The sequence below is a fragment of the Heptranchias perlo genome, unplaced genomic scaffold (assembly GCF_035084215.1).
Source record: "Heptranchias perlo isolate sHepPer1 unplaced genomic scaffold, sHepPer1.hap1 HAP1_SCAFFOLD_134, whole genome shotgun sequence".
Lineage (NCBI taxonomy): Eukaryota > Metazoa > Chordata > Chondrichthyes > Hexanchiformes > Hexanchidae > Heptranchias > Heptranchias perlo.
This window is the reverse complement of record NW_027138580.1, coordinates 1,217,129-1,244,003: the sequence shown is the minus strand read 5'-3', so window position 1 is coordinate 1,244,003 and position 26,875 is coordinate 1,217,129. Positions and strand designations below refer to the sequence as shown.

At 50.7% G+C, this 26,875-nt stretch overlaps 1 protein-coding gene and 1 pseudogene across 1 annotated transcript in view; one reads left to right on the top strand and one right to left on the bottom strand.

Moving 5' to 3' along the window:
- The window catches only part of LOC137308628 (zinc finger protein 850-like), a 62,348-nt pseudogene that overhangs the window by 9,190 nt on the left and 26,283 nt on the right, over nt 1–26,875 (top strand).
- LOC137308604 (zinc finger protein 239-like) overlaps nt 4,164–26,875 on the bottom strand; it is a 35,305-nt gene continuing 12,593 nt past the window's right edge. The window contains exon 2 of the mRNA XM_067977225.1: nt 4,164–5,329. Coding sequence (XP_067833326.1) covers nt 4,712–5,050 — 339 coding nt within the window. The 5' untranslated portion in view covers nt 5,051–5,329 and the 3' untranslated portion in view covers nt 4,164–4,711. The remainder of the gene's footprint in view (nt 5,330–26,875) is intronic.

Here is a 26,875-nt window from a genome sequence, read left to right as displayed (position 1 = left end):
GGGAAATGAAAAGCGGTTCAAGAAGAAATTACGTAAAATAAATAAATTTTGGGATATTGGAGCTGACTGTAAATATTGTATCGGACAGTAACGTTCCTCCAGGGCTCATGATAGGTAAAATAATGGGTTATGTAAAATTGGATGAGAGGGAGTGATTGAGAATTAAAGTAAAGAAACAAAGAAATTACACCAAATGGGAATTTCTCTAAGGTCATTGAATTGGGCATGATTTTAAAAAAATCAATCTGGCATAAATATACAATCTAGTGAAAGTCAGGAAAGTGTAGTTGAGAATAGTAAATTGATAGCTTTCTCGTGGAGATATTTGTGTCCTTACCTATAATGAACAATGAGAAAGCTACACTCAATAGCCTGGCCACTACCCTGACATCGGGACCATGCAGGGGGAGATAAGCACTCCAGACACCCCTGATCTTTTTGATGAGATAACCTGAAAACCTAAGAATGGCTACAGTGGACATAAAAGATACAAATGTATGTTGCCATCATCTGAAACGGAGACCAGGATGAAGAACATGATTACAAAGGCCTATGGCCTGGTGAGCGAGTGAAACCACTCTTTAAACAAACCAGTTGCTTTTACAGGACTGAATCCTACTGGACATATGATGTGTGCCATGGAAAATGTTCGGAAATACCATGAGGAAGAAGAGACTGGCCAGCAGAAAGTTAATATCCAAGAACACTAAGCTCATTCCTATGAGATGCTGCTAGTATGCGGAGATACATGAAGAAGATACACTGAAGAATGAGTCTCAGACAGGCTCAGTTACTTGACAACAGCACAACATGAAATGGTTAATGTGGTCCAGGCGAGTGAGAAATCCTTTTAAACAAGGCACTGACACATGGTCCATAGAGAAACCAACTAATTAATGCAACAGTCAGGAAACACTGGTACCAATCAAAAGGACTGAAATTAAAGTAAAGAGGGACACAGTAATTTGGATTTCCAAAATTCAGGGTTAGGTTCCCATCAGTTAACAATAAAATTGAGAGAAACAATATTTAGAAGATAACCGCACGATGGATACAAAATTATAAAATTATGAGGAGCCCAGATAAAGTAGACAGGAAGTACCTGTTTCCCCGAGCAGAGGGTTCAAGAACTAGAGGACGTAGATTTAAGCTGATTGGCTGGAACAAAATTAAAGGGATGTGTTACTAGACATGCTGTCACTGTGTGTCCACATAGTGTTGGACACAGCCCAGAAGCACAGTGTGGGTTTAACAATACCGGTACCAATCAGGATATTAACTGTACCATGGAGGCCCTAGAGGCGGATCTAAAACCCACTCAAGTGGCATATGCCGGAGAGGGTGAATACTGTGTTACAACTAATTTGAAAACGTTTAAATATGCCAATCTAACTTGTGATATTTTAAGTCCAGAATTCTGCTCCATTCCTGAAGTCCTGGTTCGGATTGGACCCGAGGAACTGGTAGAGATACACCGGCATAACCTCACCACCTTACAAGTTTCTGAGGATGTCAAAAAGGACTTAAAAGAATATCAGGACACATTTGGGTATCTGACACCCCTGTTGCCTAAATACTTGAAAGCATTGCGAATGGAGATACGCCTCTCCCAGAAGGTTTATTATAACCTACAGCAGAACAATAACAACATTAAGCATGACATTGACCAAATTAAAGTCACCACTTGGTGGGATGACCTCTGGAATTTGGGACTGAATATACAGATCCATCCTTGGATTAGATTAATGTCACATGTATTAGTCGTAGTGCAGTTTGTTGTAATGTGCTTCTTGATTTTCATGGCATGTAATAAATGTAAGCAGAGGATGAAGGGTTTGGCAAAGATAGTAAAACAGAGCCTGGGTGAGAATGTCCCCATTGTCTCTGTGATTTCAACTAAGAAAACATCTTAATGGTACCGGGAGTAGCACCCGCTGGGGTAAGGTGCATGTAAAAGGGGAGACAATCATAGTTTGATAGGATTATCAGATGCTCTGCCTCTCTTCCACCCGGACTGGTGGCCAACACGAAGGGAACCTGGTTAAGATTAGGTGCAGCATCTTGCATATGTAAAATTCAGGGGGTGCCTAGGTGCTTGTAAGAGGGCAACACTGAGCAGGGCATACCTCTGGGCAACCATGGGTGACGGATAAAGGTTGGCTATCTTGGACTTAGCCAAGGGGATATTGTAGGGATAAAATTTGGATTAAGGGATATAAAGGGGAGGGCCCCAATTCACCGGTATAAAACGGTCTGAAAGGTACCATTCAGTCTAGTTAGGCTGGAAACAAAATATTAAGCACAATGGGATATTTGACAATGTTAGCCCTTTTCAAACCAACATGAATAGGTTTAGCTGACCAAGGACATTCCCAGCTTACTTGAGAAATGTTCAGAAGGAGTCTGTTCCTGAGAAGAGATAAGAGTACAAAGGCGTATTGATGAAGCATGTCTGAGTTCTAATGGGACTTCTCAAGTTCAAGGGTTAGGGTTTAGATGCACAGGGGCCAGAGGTGACCAAAAGTAGGGTCGCCGACAGGTCAGATGTGGGGGGGGGGGAGGAGCCAGAGCCCCGGGAATCGGGAAGTTGCAGGGGGGACATTGGGCCCCCCCCCCCCTTTATCCTGGGGCTGCTTTTGCACCTCCAGTAATATTTTGTTTGAAACCATCTTCTGTTTCATTGATAAACCCTTGAGGTTCCTGGAGGAAGCTGGAACTTGTGGTTCTGGACCGGCATTTTAACCTTTGGCAGTAAAATGCTGGGGGTTTTGATTGTTCGATTCAGGCATTAGAGGGACAGCGGGGCCCTTTAAGATAATTGACAAAGGAGCCAGAGGGGGGAGAGGAGGAGGATTTTTTTTACGCAGCGAGTTGTGATGATCTGGAACGCGCTGCCTGAAAGGGCGGTGGGAGCAGATTCAAACATCTTACATTAAATATTACAAATATACAAAAACATCACAGGTGTTAACAGTAGAGCTTCCAAATGAAACCATTTGCAAGGCAACGGGGAACGAGCAGGGCAGTGGGATTAATTGGATCATTCTTTCAAAGAGCTGGCACAGGCACGATGGGCCGAATGGCCTCCGATTCTGTGAGGTTACTGTTTTTGTGTGGGTTACGCTTAAAGGGACAGGCACAGTTTCAGCCCCTTCAGTACACGTGTATTTAAAGGGACAGGTAGTTAAAGGGACAGGTTCCTGTTCAGTTGCGGGTGACGTATTAAGGAAAGCAGTGCCCCCTCCTCTTCATGTTGAGTTAAACACTGAAATCTCCCCTTAACCTTCCCTGCTCCAAAGACAACAACCCCAGCTTCTCCAGTCTCTCCACATAACTGAAGTCCCTCATCCCTGGCACCATTCTAGTAAATCTCCTCTGCACCCTCGCCAAGGCCGTGACATCTTTCCTAAAGTCTGGTTCCCATATATTGGGTTCATTTCTGGAGGGAGAGAATTGAACAGCAGAGAAGTTATGTTAAACTTGTATAGAACCTTGGTCAGACCACACTTGGAGTACGGGGCACAGTTCTGGTCTCCATATTATAAAAAGGATATAGAGGCTCTGGAGAAGGTGCAAAAAAGATTCACAAGGATGACACCAGAACTGAGAGGTTATACCTATCAGGAAAGATTGAACAGGCTGGGGCTCTTTTCTCCAGAAAAGAGACCTGATCGAGGTCTTTAAAATTATGAAGGGATTCGAAAGGGGAGACGGAGAGAAGATGTTTCCACTTGTTAAGGGGAAGCTCGATAAACACATGAGGGAGAAAGGAATAGAAAGATATGCTGATAGGGTGAGATGAAGGGAGGAGGCTCGTGTGGAGCATAAACACCGGCATGGACCAGGTGGGCCGAATGGCCTGTTTCTGTGCTGTACATTCTATGTAATATGTAACAGGAACAAATGTATTTATTTTCCATCTCCCTGTAGTGGGAAGGAGAAACACTATTAACTATCCAGGAACCAGTAAAAACACGGACCTCACCGTCTCTCACAAACTCCTTTGCCAATTATTTCCGTGGAAATGTTCACTCCGACCCTCAAAGAGCGTCACCTCACCGCAAGCAAAGTCGTGAGACCCGCCAGTCAGCAGAAACAAAGCACCTGGAAGGAAACCTCTTCAACTCAATTCAATGATTCCCCGTGGGTCAGGATCGAGCGTTTTGTCCGAATGCAACTTTATTACACCGACACCAATAGTATAAGAACTATTACGGTGAGACAATAAACTCACACACACTGGTTTCCTGCAGGCCCAAGGTGATCCGGCCTGGCTTCTGTAGATTGGACTTCTGACCGTCCTGTCAGGTGAACAAACCAAAAGCCTTGCTGTTTGTTCTTAAATCATCCCCTTTAATGTGAGTCATCTCACATGATGCCCAGAATATATATTGAAGTGAGATTCCTCCAGACCTCGACATAATGGCCGTGTTAATAGTTTAATTGCTTAAAGTTTAACTTGATGTCTCCTGCCTGGCAATACAAAGGGACAGACTATGTCCTGGGCATCCCAGATAGATAATGTGATGACTGGCGGGCCTCTGTTGTTCTTGCGAGCCTCTGATATTAACACATATCGAGATGTGATTAACTTTAATTGAGAACAAAGCAAATTCTAACATTGTAAATTCGAACAACTGCCAGAATGAACATGGTTCAGTCCTGGATGTGATTAACAGCAGCAATAACAGCAGAATCCAACCGCCTGCAGTCACTGGTGAACTCGCTGGTGTGTCAACAGGTGGGACGACCGAGTGAATCCCTTCCCGCACACGGAGCAGGTGAACGGCCTCTCCCCGGTGTGAACTCGCTGGTGCACCAGCAGACTGAACGACTGAGTGAATCCCTCCCCACACACGGAGCAGGTGAACGGCCTCTCCCCAGTGTGAACTCGCTGGTGCACCAGCAGACTGAACGACTGAGTGAATCCCTCCCCGCACACGGAGCAGGTGAACGGCCTCTCCCCGGTGTGACTGCGTCGATGAGTTTCCAGCCGGGATGGGTAATTGAATCCCTTCCCACAGTCCCCACATTTCCACGGTTTCTCCATGGTCCGGGTGTCCTTGTGTCTCTCCAGGTTCGACGATCAGTTGAAGCCTCGTCCACACACAGAACACGTGGACGGTTTCTCCCCGCTGTGAATGGTGCGATGTTTTTTCAGGCTGTGTCACTGGTTCAAGCTCTTTCCACACTCAGTGCACTGGAACACTCTCACTCGGGTGTGTGTGTCTCGGTGATTTTCCACTCACACTGATGTTTGAAATCTTTTCCCACAGACACAACAGACAAACATTTCTCCTTCCACATTCAAAAAAATGAAGCCTTGAATCTGTGTTGGGAAATACAATGACACAAACATGACTCAATTTGTTAATTAAACCATTTAAAATCAAATAAAATGAATTTTATTCCTTTCTCGAAGTGATGTCTGGGCTGAGAATGAATGTTTGCGCCCGGTTACGCAGTGTGTCACTGGTTCTCCGCTCCAAATGCACCTCTTTCGGCTCACGGTATCATTTACACCTTGCGTTTCTCAACCCCATCTCAGAAATATCAGCAATTGGTGCTTACAATGGTGGGCAATCACACCCAGAATGCTCCACACACTAGAATATGGCCTATGTCAGCTGTGGCTCAGTGGGTATCACTCTCGCCTGAGTCAGAAGCACAAAATCTGGGCTGACACTTCAGTGCAGTACTGAGGGAGCGTCACACTGTCGGAGGGTCGGTACTGAGGGAGCGCCGCGCTGTCGGAGGGTCGGTACTGAGGGAGCGCCGCGCTGTCGGAGGGTCGGTACTGAGGGAGCGCCGCGCTGTAGGAGGGTCGGTACTGAGGGAGCGCCGCGCTGTCGGAGGGTCGGTACTGAGGGAGCGCCGCGCTGTCGGAGGGTCGGTACTGAGGGAGCGCCGCGCTGTCGGAGGGTCGGTACTGAGGGAGCGCCGCGCTGTCGGAGGGTCAGTACTGAGGGAGCGTCGCACTGTCGGAGGGGCGGTACCGAGGGAGCTCCGCGCTGTCGGAGGGGCCGTCCATCGGATGAGACGTTAAACCGAAGCCCCTGCCTGCCCCTCTCGGGGTGGATGCAAAAGATCCCGCGGCCACCACCGCAAAGGAGAGCAGGAGAGTTTCTCCCTCAACCGACCACCTCAAAAAACCAGATCACCTGCTCGGTGCTGCTTGTGGGATCCTGCTGTGCATTATGTTCTCATGCACTGGCTGCATTGCAACAGTGGCTGCAACTTCACCAGCAGCTGCTGGGCTGTGTGGGGGAGGGGGAGGGGGAGGGGGAGGGGCCCTGAGGATGGGACAGGCGCTGCTCGAATGCAACTCTTGCTTTGGCAGCTCTGGGGAATGGGGCGCAGTGCGCAGGCGCGGGGCTGGCGGCCGGAGCATGCGCGGTGCGGGTCCCGGAGCCTCACCGAGCGGATCGATTTTAATGGCGGCCGCGACCGACCGCCCGCCCGCCGGGGAAGTGAGGCGCGCACTCGATGGTCCGGCGGCTCCCGTCCCCCCGCCCCGCCCCCCGGTCCTACCCGCCGCCTTTTTATTCCCGGTTTTCTTCTCCCGTTTCCAGCGCGTCCGACTGAGCGACAAAACGACAGGCCCGAGGCTGCTCCCAGAATGCAGGGCGTGGCCTGGTGGAGCATGCGCAGTCTGAGCAGAGGGACTAGATAGAGGGGTTTCTGGGGCGCGGGGGATTGTGGGGGCCCACCGCCGCCATTACTCGCGTTTTTTTTCATGTGTCGGCCCGGACCCCATGGCAGGTTCGCTTCTCTGAAGGACATCAGTGAACCAGTTGGGTTTTTTCGACAATCGGCAGTTTCATGGTCACTTTTCTCTGGTGCCGGCCCCACAAGTTACCAGGTTAATGAGGCTCAATTTCACAACCTGCCTTTGTTTATTTGTGGGTTCTCTCTCACACTCCCCTTTTCCTGTTTTTAATTCATTTTACAGGGTATTAGAAGGGGAGGATTTGCAGACGGGAAACTCAAACCAAACCTCACGTCAAGATCTGACCGAGTCCCTCGATTCATCAGGACCTGAATATCATCGGCCTTTGAATGTGGAAAGAAAAAGCACCAATCCCAGCAGTGAGAGACCGCACACGTGTTCTGTGTGTGGAGGAGGCTTCAGCCGATCATCAGGTCTGTCGAGAGACAATCGCAGTCACACCGGGGAGAAACCGTGGAAATGTGGGGACTGTGGGAAGGGATTCAGTTCCCCGTCGGAGCTCGAAACTCATCGACGCGCTCACACCGGGGAGAGGCCGTTCACCTGCTTCGTGTGTGGGAAGGGATTCACTCAGTCATCCCACCTTCTGACTCACCAGCGAGTTCACCTGTGATGCAGGGGTTGGATTCTGCTGTTAATCACATCCAGGACTGAACCATGTTCATTCTGACAGTTGGGGTTTGTTTCTGATGTTAATAATCCCTATAACTGGGCTGGAGTTTCATATTCTGGATAAAAGCCAAAGAAATCAGCTTTGCGTTAAACACACAGTGTGCTGCCTCTTTTTAATGTCGCTTAAGATACCACAAGTCCTTTTGAAGTGCAGTCCCTGTTGTTACGGGGCAGCCAGCTTGATCCCACAAACAGCAATGAGACGAGTGGCCGTTCAATCAAGTGTTTTTTTGCTGGTGTTGTTTGAAACACGAATGTTGGTCCCAGGGCACCGGGAGAACTCCCCTGTGGACAGTATGTTGAGTGGTTGAGATCTCCTGAGATGAGATTGGAGCTAATTGATCTGTCGAAAGCAGTCCAGCAGATCACACGGACCAAGTGTTATCCAGAAAGACACTGACCTTCGATATGATGGACCAGTCAGGAACCGGTCCAGCTCCCTCTTGAAGGCAGAGAGCCAGCACCCACCCCACCAGCTGGGAACGTATTCTAGAGGCTCGGTACTCTCCGGGAAAAGAGGAACCGCCTCACATCCAGTCTATTCCTACTCTTCCATCGTTTAAACTCGTGTTCCCTGGTCCTCCCCAATCTGTTAAACTGGAATAATCGGATGCTATCCAGCCCTGTAATTATTTTCTCGGCCTCTATCCGGTCACCTCTCAGTCTACGCTGCTCGAAAGTAAAGAACAAAGGAAGAAAGACTTGCATTTATATAGCCTCAGGACGGCCCAAAGCCCTTTACAGCCAATGAAGTACTTTTTTGAAGTGTAGACACTGTTGTAATGTTGGAAACGCAGAAGTCAATTTGCGCACAGCAAGATCCCACAAACAGCAATATGATAATGACCAGATCATCTGTTTTTTTAGTGATGATGTGGAGATGCCGGTGATGGACTGGGGTGGACAAATGTGTGAAGTCTTCCAACACCAGGTTATAGTCCAACAGCTTTATTTGGAATCACAAGCTTTCGGAGCTTTCCTCCTTCGTCAGGTGAGTGTCGGATTCCATAAATGCACAGCATAAATAGTCAGAGAACAATGCCTGGTGATCACAGATAATCTTTCTCTGTAAGGTTTCTCTGTCTGAACCCCATCCACTCCTTTGATTTTCTCTGGCCTGAGATTATTTTGCAATAAAATATTACACTGTTTACTCCAATCCCAAATGAATCTTTGGTACAAAATCAATATTTCCGTGTCTCAAAGGTTCCACTTTTTAAAATCTCCAATTAAAAAACGCTGACAGTTCCGACTGACCTGCATTTCACACAGAGTGGGACGCCCACAATCCACCAGAAAAAAACAGAGTCTGGTGGGCAATGTGGAATGTTGCCTGTCCCTGAAACAAGGGGAGAGAGAGAGAGAGAGACACCAGTCAGTGTACTGACAGTAACAAGGGGAGAGTGAGAGACACCAGTCAGTGTCGTGACAGTAACAAGGGGAGAGAGAGAGAGAGAGACACACCAGTCAGTGTACTGACAGTAACAAGGGGAGAGAGAGAGACACCAGTCGGTGTACTCACAGTAACAAGGGGAGTGAGAGAGAGACACCAGTCAGTGTACTGACAGTAACAAGGGGGGGAAGAGAGAGACACCAGTCAATGTACTGACATTAACAAGGGGAGAGAGAGAGAGAGAGACACCAGTCAGTGTCCTGACAGTGATAAGGGGAGAGTGAGAGACACCAGTCAGTGTACGAAGAGCAACAGAGTGACAGGAGAGCACGGCAGTTGGATTAGTTTGGGATTGATACAGGGCTCGGGGGAGAGATCAGGGCAGTGGGATTAGTTTGGGATTGATACAGGGCTATGGGGAGACAGTGGGCCAGTGGGATTAGTTTGGAATTGATACAGGGCTATGGGGAGAGAGTGGGGCAGTGGGATTAGTTTGGGATTGATACAGGGCGATGGGGGAAGAGAGTGGGGCAGTGGGATTCGATTGGGATTGATATAGTGCGATGGGGAGAGAGTGGGGCAGTGGGATTAGTTTGGGATTGATACAGGGCTATGGGGAGAGAGTGGGGCAGTGGGATTAGTTTGGGGATTGATACAGGGCTATGGGGAGAGAGTGGGGCAGTGGGATTAGTTTGGGGATTGATGCAGGGCTGTGGGGAGAGTTGTCAGGTTTATGTCGGTGAACCTGCCACCAATTGGTTACAGTGATGATCTTTTATTTGAACAAAAGCAAGGACCAATACATTCAAGTATTTAAGGAATAATAACCGGAAAACAAGGCATTAATTTACTCCGCTATCCTCTGGGCGGAGATCGTAACTTTTGGTCCTGTCTGTTTAACCTCTTTTCCCTCTACACCTTGTCTTCTCTATAACTCCTTCTCTCCCTCTTTTCACTCCCTGACTCTCGAAAGGGGGGTCTCTCTCCTTCCTGTTCCTTTTGGGGGATGGCCCCGGGGCTGTCACTCACACAGTGGGATCTCCCCTATCGGGCTCACTCTCAAGGGCGCGGTGGCCAACGAGGCCTCGTGTATCTCTCCAGACAAAGGAAGAGCGGTCAGCCCAATTCTCATCTCTACGTTTCACGGGCTGATTGAGTGGCCCTCAAAATGTCGTTGCCTCTGGTTGGCCAATCTTGGGCCTCCAACACTCGAGGGGCCTGCCCCTCAAACCTCCCTTCACTTCAAGGCCGAGGCTGGCGGCCTGGACTTGTTCTCTTCCTCCCTGCCTGTTCCCAGGCCATTAACCCTGAGGCCTCCTTGTTATGTGAGAGGCTTCGAGAGCTGTCTCCTCCTGTGGCTGCAACTGTTTCCGTTCGCAGTCTCCACCAGTCGGGCAACTCCCTGAGATGCAAAAGGCCCTGATAAAACTGACAGAAACTCATCAGTTCCCATATATTCCATGTCCTGTTTGATTAATACAGACAGCTGATCATAGAAAGACAGGAAAAGTTACACATCAAAAGTGAGATGTGGACTCAGAGATGGTTCCCTTATCAGTACGAGAGGCCCAGCTATCGTCCTTCCTTGGTTCTGGAATGTGGTTGCCTCGCGACGTGTTCGAACCCACAGGCCCATTTCACTGATCTTGCCTCAGGAAGTGTGTTTTTAACCACGAGGACTGAATTTGTGTGGAAACTATATTCCCTTACAGAGTGGGGCAGTGGGATTAGTTTGGGATTGATACAGGGCTGTGGGGAGAGAGTGGGGCAGTGGGATTAGTTTGGGGATTGATACAGGGCTCTGGGGGAAGAGTGGGGCAGTGGGATTAGTTTGGGATTGATACAGGGCTATGGGGAGAGAGTGGGGCAGTGGGATTAGTTTGGGATTGATACAGGGCTGTGGGGAGAGAGTGGGGCAGTGGGATTCGTTTGGGATTGATACAGGGCTATGGGGAGAGAGTGGGGCAGTGGGATTAGTTTGGGGATTGATGCAGGGCGATGGGGAGAGAGTGGGGCAGTGGGATTAGTTTGGGATTGATACAGGGCTATGGGGAGAGAGCGGGGCAGTGGGATTAGTTTGGGGATTGATACAGGGCTATGGGGAGAGAGTGGGGCAGTGGGATTAGTTTGGGATTGATACAGGGCTATGGGGAGAGAGTGGGGCAGTGGGATTAGTTTGGGGATTGATACAGGGCTATGGGGAGAGAGTGGGGCAGTGGGATTAGTTTGGGGATTGATACAGGGGTATGTGGAGAGAGTGGGGCAGTGGGATTAGATTGGGATTGATACAGGGCGATGGGGAGAGAGTGGGGCAGTGGGATTAGTTTGGGGATTGATACAGGGCTAGGTGGAGAGAGTGGGGCAGTGGGATTAGTTTGGGGATTGATACAGGGCTATGGGGAGAGAGCGGGGCAGTGGGATTCGTTTGGGATTGATACAGGGCTATGGGGAGAGAATGGGGCAGTGGGATTAGTTTGGGGATTGATACAGGGCTATGGGGAGAGTGTGGGGCAGTGGGATTACTTTGGGGATTGATACAAGGCTATGGGGAGAGAATGGGGCAGTGGGATGAGTTTGGGATTGATGCAGGGCTGTGAGGAGAGAGTGGAGCAGTGGGATTAGTTTGGGATTGATACAGGGCTGTGGGGAGAGAGCGGGGCAGTGGGATGAGTTTGGGATTGAGACAGGGCTATGCGGGAGAGTGGGGCAGTGGGATTAGTTTGGGGATTGATACCGGGCTATGGGGAGAGAATGGGGCAGTGGGGTTAGTTTCGGATTGATACAGGGCTGTGGTGAGAGAGTGGGGCAGTGGGATTAGTTTGGGGATTGATACAAGGCTATGGGGAGAGAATGGGGCAGTGAGATTAGTTTGGGGATTGATACAGGGCTATGGGGAGAGACTGGGGCAGTGGGATTCGTTTGGGATTGATACAGGGCTATGGGGGGAGAGTGGGGCGGTGGGATTAGTTTGGGATTGACACAGGGTTGTGGGGAGAGAGCGGGGCAGTGGGATTAGTGTGAGATTGATACAGGGCGATGTGGATAGAGTGGGGCAGTGGGATTAGTTTGGGATTGATGCAGGGCTATGGGGAGAGAGCAGGGCAGTGGGATTCGTTTGGGATTGGTACAGGGCTGTGGGGAGAGAGCGGGGCAGTGGGATTAGATTGGGATTGATACAGGGCGATGGGGAGAGAGTGGGGCAGTGGGATTAGTTTGGGGATTGATACAGGGCTATGGGGAGAGAGTGGGGCAGTGGGATTAGTTTGGGGATTGATACAGGGCTATGGGGAGAGAGCGGAGCAGTGGGATTAGTTTGGGGATTGATACAGGGCGATGGCGAGAGAGCGGGGCATTGGGATTAGTTTGGCATTGAGACAGGGCTATGGGGGATAGTGGGGGTGTTGGATTAGTTTGGGATCGATGCAGGGCTATGGGGAGAAAATGGGGCATTGGGATTAGTTTGTGATTGATACAGGGCTGTGGGGAGAGAGTGGGGCAGTGGGATTAGTTTGGGATTGATACAGGGCTATGGGGGGAGAGTGGGGCAGTGGGATTAGTTTGGGATTGATACAGGGCTGTGGGGAGAGAGTGGGGCAGTGGGATTAGTTTGGAAATGATACAGGGCAATGTGGAGAGAATGGGGCATTGGGATTAGTTTGGGATTGATACAGGGCTGTGGGGAGAGAGTGGGGCAGTGGGATTAGTTTGGGATTGATAGAGGGCTATGGGGGGAGAGTGGGGCAGTGGGATTAGTTTGCGATTGATACAGGGCTATGCGGGAGAGTGGGGCAGTGGGATTAGTTTGGGATTGATACCGGGCTATGGGGAGAGAATGGGGCAGTGGGATTAGTTTGGGATTGATACAGGGCTATGGGGAGAGAGTGGGGCAGTGGGATTAGTTTGGGATTGAGACAGGGCAATGGGGAGAGAATGGGGCAGTGGGATTAGTTTGGGATTGAGACAGGGCTGTGGGGAGAGATTGGGGCAGTGGGGTTAGTTTGGGAGTGATACAGGGCTCTGGGGAGAGAATGGGGCAGTGGGATTAGTTTGGGATTGATACAGGGCCATGGGGAGAGAATGGTCCAGTGGGGTTAGTTTGGGATTGATACAGGGCTATGCGGGAGAGTGGGGCAGTGGGATTAGTTTGGGGATTGATACAAGGCTATGGGGAGGGAATGGGGCAGTGGGATTAGTTTGGGGATTGATACTGGGCTTTGGGGAGAGAATGGGGCAGTGGGGTTAGTTTGGGATTGATAGAGGGCTATGGGGGGAGAGTGGGGCAGTGAGATTAGTTTGGGGATTGATACAAGGCTCTGGGGAGAGAGCGGGGCATTGGGATTAGTTTGGGGATTGAGACAGGGCAATGGGGAGAGAGTGGGGCAGTGGGATTAGTTTGGGGATTGATGCAGGGCTTTGGGGAGAGAGTGGGGCAGTGGGATTAGTTTGGGGATTGATACAGGGCTATGGGGAGAGAGTGGGGCAGTGGGATTCGTTTCGGATTGATACAGGGCGATGGGGAGAGCGGGGCAATGGGATTAGTTTGGGGATTGATACAGGGCTATGGGGAGTGAGTGGGGCAGTGGGATTAGTTTCGGATTGATACAGGGCGATGGGGAGAGCGGGGCAATGGGATTAGTTTGGGGATTGATACAGGGCTATGGGGAGTGAGTGGGGCAGTGGGATTGGTTTGGGGATTGATACAGGGCTATGGGGAGAGAGTGGGGCAGTGGGATTAGTTTTGGATTGATACAGGGCGATGGGGAGAGCGGGGCAATGGGATTAGTTTGGGGATTGATACAGGGCTATGGGGAGAGAGTGGGGCAGTGGCATTAGTTTGGGATTGATACAGGGCTATGGGGAGAGAGCGGGGCAGTGGGATTAATTTGGGATTGAGACAGGGCTATGGGGGGACAATGGGGCAGTGGGATTAGTTTGAGATTGATACAGGGCTCCGGGGAGATAGTGGGGCAGTGGGATTAGTTTGGGATTGATGCAGGGCAATGGGGAGAGAGCAGGGCAGTGTGATTAGTTTGGGGATTGATTCAGGGCAATGGGGAGAGAGCAGGGCAGTCGGATTAGTTTGGGATTGATACAGGGCTGTGGGGAGAGAGTGGGGCAGTGGGATTAGTTTGGGATTGAGACAGGGCTGTGGTGGGAGAATGGGGCAGTGGGATTAGTTTGGGATTGATCCAGGGCTATGGGGAGAGAGCGGGCAGTGGGATTAGTTTGGGATTGATCCAGGGCTATGGGGAGAGAGCGGGCAGTGGGATTAGTTTGGGATTGATCCAGGGCGATGGGGAGAGAGTGGGGCAGTGGGATTAGTTTGGGGATTGATACAGGGCTATGGGGAGAGAGTGGGGCAGTGGGATTAGTTTGGGGATTGATACAGGGCTATGGGGAGAGAGCGGGGCAGTGGGATTAGTTTGGGGATTGATACAGGGCGATGGCGAGAGAGCGGGGCATTGGGATTAGTTTGGCATTGAGACAGGGCTATGGGGGATAGTGGGGGTGTTGGATTAGTTTGGGATCGATGCAGGGCTATGGGGAGAAAATGGGGCATTGGGATTAGTTTGTGATTGATACAGGGCTGTGGGGAGAGAGTGGGGCAGTGGGATTAGTTTGGGATTGATACAGGGCTATGGGGGGAGAGTGGGGCAGTGGGATTAGTTTGGGATTGATACAGGGCTGTGGGGAGAGAGTGGGGCAGTGGGATTAGTTTGGAAATGATACAGGGCAATGTGGAGAGAATGGGGCATTGGGATTAGTTTGGGATTGATACAGGGCTGTGGGGAGAGAGTGGGGCAGTGGGATTAGTTTGGGATTGATAGAGGGCTATGGGGGGAGAGTGGGGCAGTGGGATTAGTTTGCGATTGATACAGGGCTATGCGGGAGAGTGGGGCAGTGGGATTAGTTTGGGATTGATACCGGGCTATGGGGAGAGAATGGGGCAGTGGGATTAGTTTGGGATTGATACAGGGCTATGGGGAGAGAGTGGGGCAGTGGGATTAGTTTGGGATTGAGACAGGGCAATGGGGAGAGAATGGGGCAGTGGGATTAGTTTGGGATTGAGACAGGGCTGTGGGGAGAGATTGGGGCAGTGGGGTTAGTTTGGGAGTGATACAGGGCCATGGGGAGAGAATGGTCCAGTGGGGTTAGTTTGGGATTGATACAGGGCTATGCGGGAGAGTGGGGCAGTGGGATTAGTTTGGGGATTGATACAAGGCTATGGGGAGGGAATGGGGCAGTGGGATTAGTTTGGGGATTGATACTGGGCTTTGGGGAGAGAATGGGGCAGTGGGGTTAGTTTGGGATTGATAGAGGGCTATGGGGGGAGAGTGGGGCAGTGAGATTAGTTTGGGGATTGATACAAGGCTCTGGGGAGAGAGCGGGGCATTGGGATTAGTTTGGGGATTGAGACAGGGCAATGGGGAGAGAGTGGGGCAGTGGGATTAGTTTGGGGATTGATGCAGGGCTTTGGGGAGAGAGTGGGGCAGTGGGATTAGTTTGGGGATTGATACAGGGCTATGGGGAGAGAGTGGGGCAGTGGGATTCGTTTCGGATTGATACAGGGCGATGGGGAGAGCGGGGCAATGGGATTAGTTTGGGGATTGATACAGGGCTATGGGGAGTGAGTGGGGCAGTGGGATTAGTTTCGGATTGATACAGGGCGATGGGAAGAGCGGGGCAATGGGATTCGTTTGGGGATTGATACAGGGCTATGGGGAGTGAGTGGGGCAGTGGGATTGGTTTGGGGATTGATACAGGGCTATGGGGAGAGAGTGGGGCAGTGGGATTAGTTTTGGATTGATACAGGGCGATGGGGAGAGCGGGGCAATGGGATTAGTTTGGGGATTGATACAGGGCTATGGGGAGAGAGTGGGGCAGTGGCATTAGTTTGGGATTGATACAGGGCTATGGGGAGAGAGCGGGGCAGTGGGATTAATTTGGGATTGAGACAGGGCTATGGGGGGACAATGGGGCAGTGGGATTAGTTTGAGATTGATACAGGGCTCCGGGGAGATAGTGGGGCAGTGGGATTAGTTTGGGATTGTTCCAGGGCTATGGGGAGAGAGTGGGGCAGTGGGATTAGTTTGGGATTGATGCAGGGCAATGGGGAGAGAGCAGGGCAGTGTGATTAGTTTGGGGATTGATTCAGGGCAATGGGGAGAGAGCAGGGCAGTCGGATTAGTTTGGGATTGATACAGGGCTGTGGGGAGAGAGTGGGGCAGTGGGATTAGTTTGGGATTGAGACAGGGCTGTGGTGGGAGAATGGGGCAGTGGGATTAGTTTGGGATTGATCCAGGGCTATGGGGAGAGAGCGGGCAGTGGGATTAGTTTGGGATTGATCCAGGGCTATGGGGAGAGAGCGGGCAGTGGGATTAGTTTGGGATTGATCCAGGGCTATGGGGAGAGAGCGGGCAGTGGGATTAGTTTGGGATTGATACAGGGCTGTGGGCAGAGAATGGGGCAGTGGGATCAGTTTGGGATTGATGCAGGGCTGTGGGGAGAGAGCGGGGCAGTGGGATTAGTTTGGGATTGAGACAGGGCTATGCGGGAGAGTGGGGCAGTGGGATTAGTTTGGGGATTGATACCGGGCTATGGGGAGAGAATGGGGCAGTGGGGTTAGTTTCGGATTGATACAGGGCTGTGGGGAGAGAGTGGGGCAGTGGGATTAGTTTGGGGATTGATACAAGGCTATGGGGAGAGAATGGGGCAGTGAGATTAGTTTGGGGATTGATACAGGGCTATGGGGAGAGACTGGGGCAGTGGGATTCGTTTGGGATTGATACAGGGCTATGGGGGGAGAGTGGGGCGGTGGGATTAGTTTGGGATTGACACAGGGTTGTGGGGAGAGAGCGGGGCAGTGGGATTAGTGTGAGATTGATACAGGGCGATGTGGATAGAGTGGGGCAGTGGGATTAGTTTGGGATTGATGCAGGGCTATGGGGAGAGAGCAGGGCAGTGGGATTCGTTTGGGATTGGTACAGGGCTGTGGGGAGAGAGCGGGGCAGTGGGATTAGATTGGGATTGATACAGGGCGATGGGGAGAGAGTGGGGCAGTGGGATTAGTTTGGGGATTGATACAGGGCTATGTGGAGAGAGTGGGGCAGTGGGATTAGTTTGGGGATTGATACAGGGCTATGGGGAGAGAGTGGGGCAGTGGGATTAGTTTGGGGATTGATACAGGGCTATGGGGAGAGAGCGGGGCAGTGGGATTAGTTTGGGGATTGATACAGGGCGATGGCGAGAGAGCGGGGCATTGGGATTAGTTTGGCATTGAGACAGGGCTATGGGGGATAGTGGGGGTGTTGGATTAGTTTGGGATCGATGCAGGGCTATGGGGAGAAAATGGGGCATTGGGATTAGTTTGTGATTGATACAGGGCTGTGGGGAGAGAGTGGGGCAGTGGGATTAGTTTGGGATTGATACAGGGCTATGGGGGGAGAGTGGGGCAGTGGGATTAGTTTGGGATTGATACAGGGCTGTGGGGAGAGAGTGGGGCAGTGGGATTAGTTTGGAAATGATACAGGGCAATGTGGAGAGAATGGGGCATTGGGATTAGTTTGGGATTGATACAGGGCTGTGGGGAGAGAGTGGGGCAGTGGGATTAGTTTGGGATTGATAGAGGGCTATGGGGGGAGAGTGGGGCAGTGGGATTAGTTTGCGATTGATACAGGGCTATGCGGGAGAGTGGGGCAGTGGGATTAGTTTGGGATTGATACCGGGCTATGGGGAGAGAATGGGGCAGTGGGATTAGTTTGGGATTGATACAGGGCTATGGGGATAGAGTGGGGCAGTGGGATTAGTTTGGGATTGAGACAGGGCAATGGGGAGAGAATGGGGCAGTGGGATTAATTTGGGATTGAGACAGGGCTGTGGGGAGAGATTGGGGCAGTGGGGTTAGTTTGGGAGTGATACAGGGCTCTGGGGAGAGAATGGGGCAGTGGGATTAGTTTGGGATAGATACAGGGCCATGGGGAGAGGATGGTCCAGTGGGGTTAGTTTGGGATTGATACAGGGCTATGCGGGAGAGTGGGGCAGTGGGATTAGTTTGGGGATTGATACAAGGCTATGGGGAGGGAATGGGGCAGTGGGATTAGTTTGGGGATTGATACTGGGCTTTGGGGAGAGAATGGGGCAGTGGGGTTCGTTTGGGATTGATAGAGGGCTATGGGGGGAGAGTGGGGCAGTGAGATTAGTTTGGGGATTGATACAAGGCTCTGGGGAGAGAGCGGGGCATTGGGATTAGTTTGGGGATTGAGACAGGGCAATGGGGAGAGAGTGGGGCAGTGGGATTAGTTTGGGGATTGATGCAGGGCTTTGGGGAGAGAGTGGGGCAGTGGGATTAGTTTGGGGATTGATACAGGGCTATGGGGAGAGAGTGGGGCAGTGGGATTCGTTTCGGATTGATACAGGGCGATGGGGAGAGCGGGGCAATGGGATTAGTTTGGGGATTGATACAGGGCTATGGGGAGTGAGTGGGGCAGTGGGATTAGTTTCGGATTGATACAGGGCGATGGGGAGAGCGGGGCAATGGGATTAGTTTGGGGATTGATACAGGGCTATGGGGAGTGAGTGGGGCAGTGGGATTGGTTTGGGGATTGATACAGGGCTATGGGGAGAGAGTGGGGCAGTGGGATTAGTTTTGGATTGATACAGGGCGATGGGGAGAGCGGGGCAATGGGATTAGTTTGGGGATTGATACAGGGCTATGGGGAGAGAGTGGGGCAGTGGCATTAGTTTGGGATTGATACAGGGCTATGGGGAGAGAGCGGGGCAGTGGGATTAATTTGGGATTGAGACAGGGCTATGGGGGGACAATGGGGCAGTGGGATTAGTTTGAGATTGATACAGGGCTCCGGGGAGATAGTGGGGCAGTGGGATTAGTTTGGGATTGTTCCAGGGCTATGGGGAGAGAGTGGGGCAGTGGGATTAGTTTGGGATTGATGCAGGGCAATGGGGAGAGAGCAGGGCAGTGTGATTAGTTTGGGGATTGATTCAGGGCAATGGGGAGAGAGCAGGGCAGTCGGATTAGTTTGGGATTGATACAGGGCTGTGGGGAGAGAGTGGGGCAGTGGGATTAGTTTGGGATTGAGACAGGGCTGTGGTGGGAGAATGGGGCAGTGGGATTAGTTTGGGATTGATCCAGGGCTATGGGGAGAGAGCGGGCAGTGGGATTAGTTTGGGATTGATCCAGGGCTATGGGGAGAGAGCGGGCAGTGGGATTAGTTTGGGATTGATCCAGGGCTATGGGGAGAGAGCGGGCAGTGGGATTAGTTTGGGATTGATACAGGGCTGTGGGCAGAGAATGGGGCAGTGGGATCAGTTTGGGATTGATGCAGGGCTGTGGGGAGAGAGCGGGGCAGTGGGATTAGTTTGGGATTGATTCAGGGCTGTGGGGAGAGAGTGGGGCAGACCCCTGGGGAACACCACTGTACACCTTCCTCCAGTCCGAAAAACAACCGTTCACCATTACTCTCTGTTTCCTGTCACTTTGCTAATTTCCTATCCATGCTGCCACTGCCCCTTTTATTCCATGGGCTTCAACTTTGCTGACACTTTATCAAAGGCCTTTTGGAAGTCCATATCCACATGGACCACATTGCCCTCATCAACCCTCTCTGTTACCTCAACAAAAAACTCAATCAGGTTCGTTAAACGTGACTTTCCTTTATTGATCCACACTTGTCCAAGTGACTGTTAATTCTGTCCCGGATTATGGTTTCTCAAAGTTTCCCCACCACCGAGGTTAAACTGACTGGCCTGTAGTTTCTCGGTTTCTCCTTGCACCCATTTTTGAACAAGGGTGTAACATTTGCAATTCTCCAGTCCTCTGTGGCCCGTCGGAACTGTCGATCGACAGTTCCGACGGGCCACAGCGAAGAATCGCATAGACCTCCTCAGAAGACAAACACGGGACGCAACCAACAGAGTACCCTTCGTCGTCCAGTACTTCCCTGGAGCGGAGAAACTACACCATGTTCTCCGCAGCCTTCAACATGTCATCGATGACGACGAACACCTCGCTAGGGCCATCCCCACGCCTCCACTGCTCGCCTTTAAACAGCCACCCAACCTCAAACAGACCATCGTTCGCAGCAAGTTACCCAGTTTTCAGGAGAACAGCGTCCACGACACCACACAACCCTGCCACGGCAACCTCTGCAAGACTTGCCAGATCATCGACACGGATACCACCATCACACGAGAGGACACCACCCACCAGGTACATGGTTCATACTCCTGTGACTCGGCCAACGTTGTTTACCTCATACGTTGCAGGAAAGGATGCCCCGGAGCATGGTACATTGGCGAGACCATGCAGACGCTGCGACAACGGATGAACGGACACCGCGCAACAATCGCCAAACAGGAGGGTTTCCTCCCAGTCGGGGAACACTTTAGCAGTCAAGGACATTCAGCCACCGATCTTCGGGTAAGCGTTCTCCAAGGCGGCCTTCGAGACACACGACAACGCAAAATCGTCGAGCAGAAGTTGATAGCCAAGTTCCGCACCCATGAGGACGGCCTCAACCGGGATCTTGGGTTCATGTCACGCTACACGTAACCCCACCAGCAAAAAGGGGGAAAAAATTTATATGTTTTTTAAAATTCTCTCTCTCTCTCTCTCTCTGCCATTTTGAGTTTCTTTCTGCCTGCCTGTGTAAAAGACACAATGTATATCGAGTGTACTGGGACGTGCTGTTCTCCGTGACTGGCCTGTTTGAATAACAACGACACCTTTTGATTGGTGTGATGCTGTCCCAACATCGTATAAGATATGCGATTTGAGAACCTTTTCATTCATTCATCTGACGAAGGAGATAATCTCCGAAAGCTTGTGATTTTAAAATAAATTTGTTGGACTATAACCTGGTGTTGTAAGATTCCTTACATTTGACCAATCTTTGTGTCATCGGCAAACTTAGGTATGAGACTTTCTATGCCTTCATCTCAGTCATTAATAAATATTGTGAATAATTGAGGCCCCAAGACAGATCCCTGCGGGACTCCACTAGTCATATCCTGCCAATGTGAGTACCTACCCATTATCCCTACTCTCTGTTGTCTTTCGCTCAGCCAACTTCCTAACCAAGTCCGTACTTTTCCCTCGATTCCATGGGCTTCTATCTTAGCCAACAGTCTCTTATGTGGGACCTTATCAAATGCCTTCTGGAAGTCCATATAAATAACATCCATTGACAGTCCCCTGTCCACTACTTTAGTCACCTCTTCAAAAAATTCAATCAGGTTTGTCAGGCACAACCTACCTTTCACAAATCCATGCTGGCTGTCTCTGATTAACTGAAAATTCTCGAGGTGTTCAGTCACCCTATCCTTAATTATAGACTCCAGCATTTTCCCCACAACAGATGTTAGGCTAACTGGTCTATAATTTCCCGGTTTCCTTCTCTCTCCTTTCTTAAAAAGCGGAGTGACGTGCAATTTTCCAATCTAGAGGGATAGTTCCTGAATCTAGAGAACTTTGAAAGATTATAGTTAGGGCATCTGCAATGTGCTCACCTCCTTCCTTTAAAACCCTGGGATGGAAACCATCTGGTCCTGGGGATTTGTCACTCTTTAGTGCTATTATTTTCTTCATTACTGTTGTTTTACTTATGTTAATTTTATCGAGTCCCTGTCCCCGATTCAATGTAAGTTTTCTTGGGATTTCCGGCATGCTATCCTCTTTTTCGACTGTAAATACTGACGCAAAGTAATTGTTCAACATGTCCGCCATTTCCCCATTGTCAATGACAATATCCCCACTTTCAGTTTTTAAGGGGCCAACACTGCTCCTGACCACCCTCTTTTTCCTAATATAACTATCAAAGTTCTTCGTATTGGTTTTGATATCCCTTGCGAGTTTCTTTTCATACTCTCTTTTTGTAGCCCTTACTTTTTGTTTTGTGACCCTTTGTTGATCTTTGTATCTTTCCCATTCGCCAGGATCTGTGCCATTTTTTGCCTTTTTGTATGCTCTTTCCTTATGTCTTATACTGTCCCTTACCTCTTTAGTTGTCCACAGGGATCGGTGCTGGGATCACTGTTGTTCACCTTTTACATCAACGATTTGGACTTGGGAATCAGAAGTACAATTTCAAAAATTGCGGATGACTCCAAATTGGGGGTATAGTTAATACTGATGAGGAATGTGAGAAAATACAGGAAGACATTAATAAACCTGCAGAATGGGCGTGTAATTGGGAAATGAATTTCAATATAGAGAAGTGTGAGGTGGTACATTTGGTAGGAAGAAGAAGGAGGCCTCATACTGCTTGGATAATAAGAGTCTGAATAGAGCAGAGAAGCAGAGGGATCTGGGGGTACAGATACACAAATCACTGAAAGTCGCATTGCAGGTGAATAAGGCCATAAAAAGCAAACCAAGCTCTGGGGTTCATTTCTAGAGGGAAAGAATTGAAAAGCAGAGAAGTTATGTTAAACTTGTATAGAACCTTGGTGAGACCACACTTGGAGTACGGTGCACAGTTCTGGTCTCCATATTATAAAAAGGATAGAGAGGCTCTGGAGAAGGTGCAAAAAAAGATTCACAAGGATGATCCCAGAACTGAGAGGGTGCAGAAAAGATTTACTAGAATGGTTCCAGGGATGAAGTCCTTCTCCATCTATCTACGTGGGGATAGGCTGGAGAAGCTGGGGTTGTTCTCCTTCGAGCAGAGAAGGTTAAGAGGCGATTTGATTGAAGGGTTTGGATAAAGTAAATAAAGAGAAACTGTTCCCATTGGCGGAAGGGTCGAGAACCAGAGGACACAGATTTAAGGTGATTGGCCAAAGAACCAAAGGTGACATGAGGAAAAACCTTTTAACGCAGCGAGTGGTTAGGATCTGGAATGCACTGCCCGAGGGGGTGGTGGAGGCAGATTCAATCATGGCCTTCAAAAGGGAACTGGATAAATACTTGAAGGGAAAAAATTTGCAGGGCTACGGGGAAAGAGTGGGGGAATGCGACTGACTGGATTACACTTATAAAGAGCCGGCACGAGCTCGATGGGCCGAATGGCCACCTTCTGTGCTGCAACCTTTCCACGTCTCCATATTAAAAAGACTTGATGCACTGCGTGTTTAACGCAAAGCCGATTTACTCGACATTTATCCAGAATATTAAACTCCAGCCCAGTTGTCGAGGTCATTTAACATCAGTAAAAACAAACCCCAACTGTCAGAATGAACATGGTTCAGTCCTGGATGTGATTCACAGCAGAATCCAACCCCTGCAGTCACAGGTGAACTCGCTGGTGAGTCAGAAGGTGGGATGACTGAGTGAATCCCTTCCCACACACGGAGCAGGTGAACGGCCTCTCCCCGGTGTGAGCGCGTCGATGAGTTTCCAGCTCTGACGGGGAACTGAATCCCTTCCCACAGTCCCCACATTTCCACGGTTTCTCCCCGGTGTGACTGCGATTGTCTCTCGACAGACCTGACGATCGGCTGAAGCCTCCTCCACACACACAACACGTGTGCGGTCTCTCACTGCTGGGATTGGTGCTTTTTCTTTCCACATTCAAAGGCCGATGATATTCAGGTCCTGATGAATCGAGGGACTCGGTCAGATCTTGACGTTAGGTTTGGTTTGAGTTTCCCGTCTGCAAATCCTCCCCTTCCAATACCCTGTAAAATGAATTTAAAACAGGAAAAGGGGAGTGTGAGAGAGAACCCACAAATAAACAAAGGCAGGTTGTGAAAATGAGCCTCATTAACCTGGTAACTTGTGGGGCCGGCACCAGAGAAAAGTGACCATGAAACTGCTGATTGTCGCAAAAACCCAACTGGTTCACTGATGTCCTTCAGAGAAGCGAACCTGCCATGGGGTCTGGGCCGACACAAGAAAAAAAAACACGAGTAATGGCGGCGGTGGGCCCCCACAATCCCCCGCGCCCCAGAAACCCCTCTATCTCTTCCCTCTGCTCAGACTGCGCATGCTCCCCCAGGCCGCGCCCTGCATTCTGGGAGCAGCCTCGGGCCTGTCGTTTTGTCGCTCAGTCGGACGCGCTGGAAACGGGAGAAGAAAACCGGGAATAAAAAGGCGGCGGGTAGGACCGGGGGGCGGGGCGGGGGGACGGGAGCCGCCGGACCATCGAGTGCGCGCCTCACCTCCCCGGCGGGCGGGCGGTCGGTCGCGGCCGCCATTAAAATCGATCCGCTCGGTGAGGCTCCGGGACCCGCACCGCGCATGCTCCGGCCGCCAGCCCCGCGCCTGCGCACTGCGCCCCATTCCCCAGAGCTGCCAAAGCAAGAGTTGCATTCGAGCAGCGCCTGTCCCATCCTCAGGGCCCCTCCCCCTCCCACACACAGCCCAGCAGCTGCTGGTGAAGTTGCAGCCACTGTTGCAATGCAGCCAGTGCATGAGAACATAATGCACAGCAGGATCCCACAAGCAGCACCGAGCAGGTGATCTGGTTTTTTGAGGTGGTCGGTTGAGGGAGAAACTCTCCTGCTCTCCTTTGCGGTGGTGGCCGCGGGATCTTTTGCGTCCACCCCGAGAGGGGCAGGCAGCGGCTTCGGTTTAACGTCTCATCCGATGGACGGCTCCTCCGACAGCGCGGAGCTCCGTCAATACCGACCCTCCGACAGTGCGGAGCTCCGTCAATACCGACCCTCCGACAGTGCGGAGCTCCCTCAGTACCGACCCTCCGACAGTGCGACGCTCCCTCATTACTGACCCTCTGACAGTGTGACCCTCCCTCAGTACTGACCCTCTGACAGTGCGACGCTCCCTCATTACTGACCCTCCGACAGTGCGACGCTCCCTCATTACTGACCCTCTGACAGTGCGGCGCTCCCTCAGTACTGACCCTCCGACAGTGCGACACTCCCTCAGTACTGACCCTCCGACAGTGCGGCGCTCCCTCAGTACTGACCCTCCGACAGTGTGACCCTCCCTCAGTACTGCACTGAAGTGTCAGCCCAGATTTTGTGCTTCTGACTCAGGCGAGAGTGATACCCACTGAGCCACAGCTGACATCGGCCATATTCTAGTGTGTGGAGCATTCTGGGTGTGATTGCCCGCCATTGTAAGCACCAATTGCTGATATTTCTGAGATGGGGTTTAGAAACGCAAGGTGTAAATGATACCGTGAGCCGAAAGAGGTGCATTTGGAGCGGAGAACCAGTGACACACTGCGTAACCGGGCGCAAACATTCATTCTCAGCCCAGACATCACTTAGAGAAAGGAATAAAATTTATTTTATTTCATTTTGAATGGTTTAATTTACAAATTGAATCATGTTTGTGTCATTGTATTTCCCAACACAGATTCAAGGCTTCATTTTTTGGAACGTGGAAGGAGAAATGTTTGTCTGTTGTGTCTGTGGGAAAAGATTTCAAACTTCAGTGTGAGTGGAAAATCACCGAGACACACACCCCGAGTGAGAGTGTTCCAGTGCACTGAGTGTGGAAAGAGCTTTAACCAGTTACACAGCCTGAAAAAAACATCGCACCGTTCACAGCGGGGAGAAACCGTCCACGTGTTCTGTGTGTGGACGAGGCTTCAACTGATCATCCAACCTGGAGAGACACAAGGACACCCGGACCATGGAGAAACCGTGGAAATGTGGGGACTGTGGGAAGGGATTCAATTACCCATCCAGGCTGGAAACTCATCGACGCAGTCACACCGGGGAGAGGCCGTTCACCTGCTCCGTGTGTGGGAAGGGATTCACTCAGTCATTCCGCCTGCTGGTACACCAGCGAGTTCACACCGGGGAGAGGCCGTTCACCTGCTCCGTGTGTGGGAAGGGATTCACTCGTTCATCCCACCTGCTGACACACCAGCGAGTTCACACCGGGGAGAGGCCGTTCACCTGCTCCGTGTGCGGGGAGGAATTCACTCGTTCATCCACCCTGCTGGTACACCAGCGAGTTCACACCGGGGAGAGGCCGTTCACCTGCTCCGTGTGCGGGAAGGGATTTGCTCGGTCGTCCCACCTGCTGCTACACCAGCGAGTTCACACCGGGGAGAGGCCGTTCACCTGCTCCGTGTGCGGGAAGGGATTCACTCAGCGCTCCACCCTGCTGACACACCAGCGAGTTCACACCGGGGAGAGGCCGTTCATCTGCTCCGTGTGCGGGAAGGGATTCACTCGGTCGTCCTACCTGTTGACACACCAGCGAGTTCACCAGTGACTGCAGGCGGTTGGATTCTGCTGTTATTGCTGCTGTTAATCACATCCAGGACTGAACCATGTTCATTCTGGCAGTTGTTCGAATTTACAATGTTAGAATTTGCTTTGTTCTCAATCAAAGTTAATCACATCTCGATCTGTGTTAATATCAGAGGCTCGCAAGAACAACAGAGACCCGCCAGTCATCACATTATCTATCTGGGATGCCCAGGACATAGACTGTCCCTTTGTATTGCCAGGCAGGAGACATCAAGTTAAACTTTAAGCAATTAAACTATTAACACGGCCTTTATGTTGAGGTCTGGAGGAATCTCACTTCAATATATATTCTGGGCATCATGTGAGATGACTCACATTAAAGGGGATGATTTAAGAACAAACAGCAAGGCTTTTGGTTTGTTAAGCTGACAGGACGGTCAGAAGTCCAATCTGCAGAAGCCAGGCCGGATCACCTTGGGCCTGCAGGAAACCAGTGTGTCTGAGTTTATTGTCTCACCGTAATAGTTCTTATACTATTGGTGTCGGTGTAATAAAGTTGCATTCGGACAAAACGCTCGATCCTGACCCACGGGGAATCATTTAATTGAGTTGAAGAGGTTTCCTTCCAGGTGCTTTGTTTCTGCTGACGGGCGGGTCTCACGACTTTGCTTGCGGTGAGGTGACGCTCTTTGAGGGTCGGAGTGAACATTTCCACGGAAATAATTGGCAAAGGAGTTTGTGAGAGACGGTGAGGTCCGTGTTTTTACTGGTTCCTGGATAGTAAATAGTGTTTCTCCTTCCCACTACAGGCAGATGGAAAATAAATAAATTTGTTCCTGTTACATATTACATAGAATGTACAGCACAGAAACAGGCCATTCGGCCCACCTGGTCCATGCTGGTGTTTATGCTCCACACGAGTCTCCTCCCTTCATCTCACCCTATCAGCATAT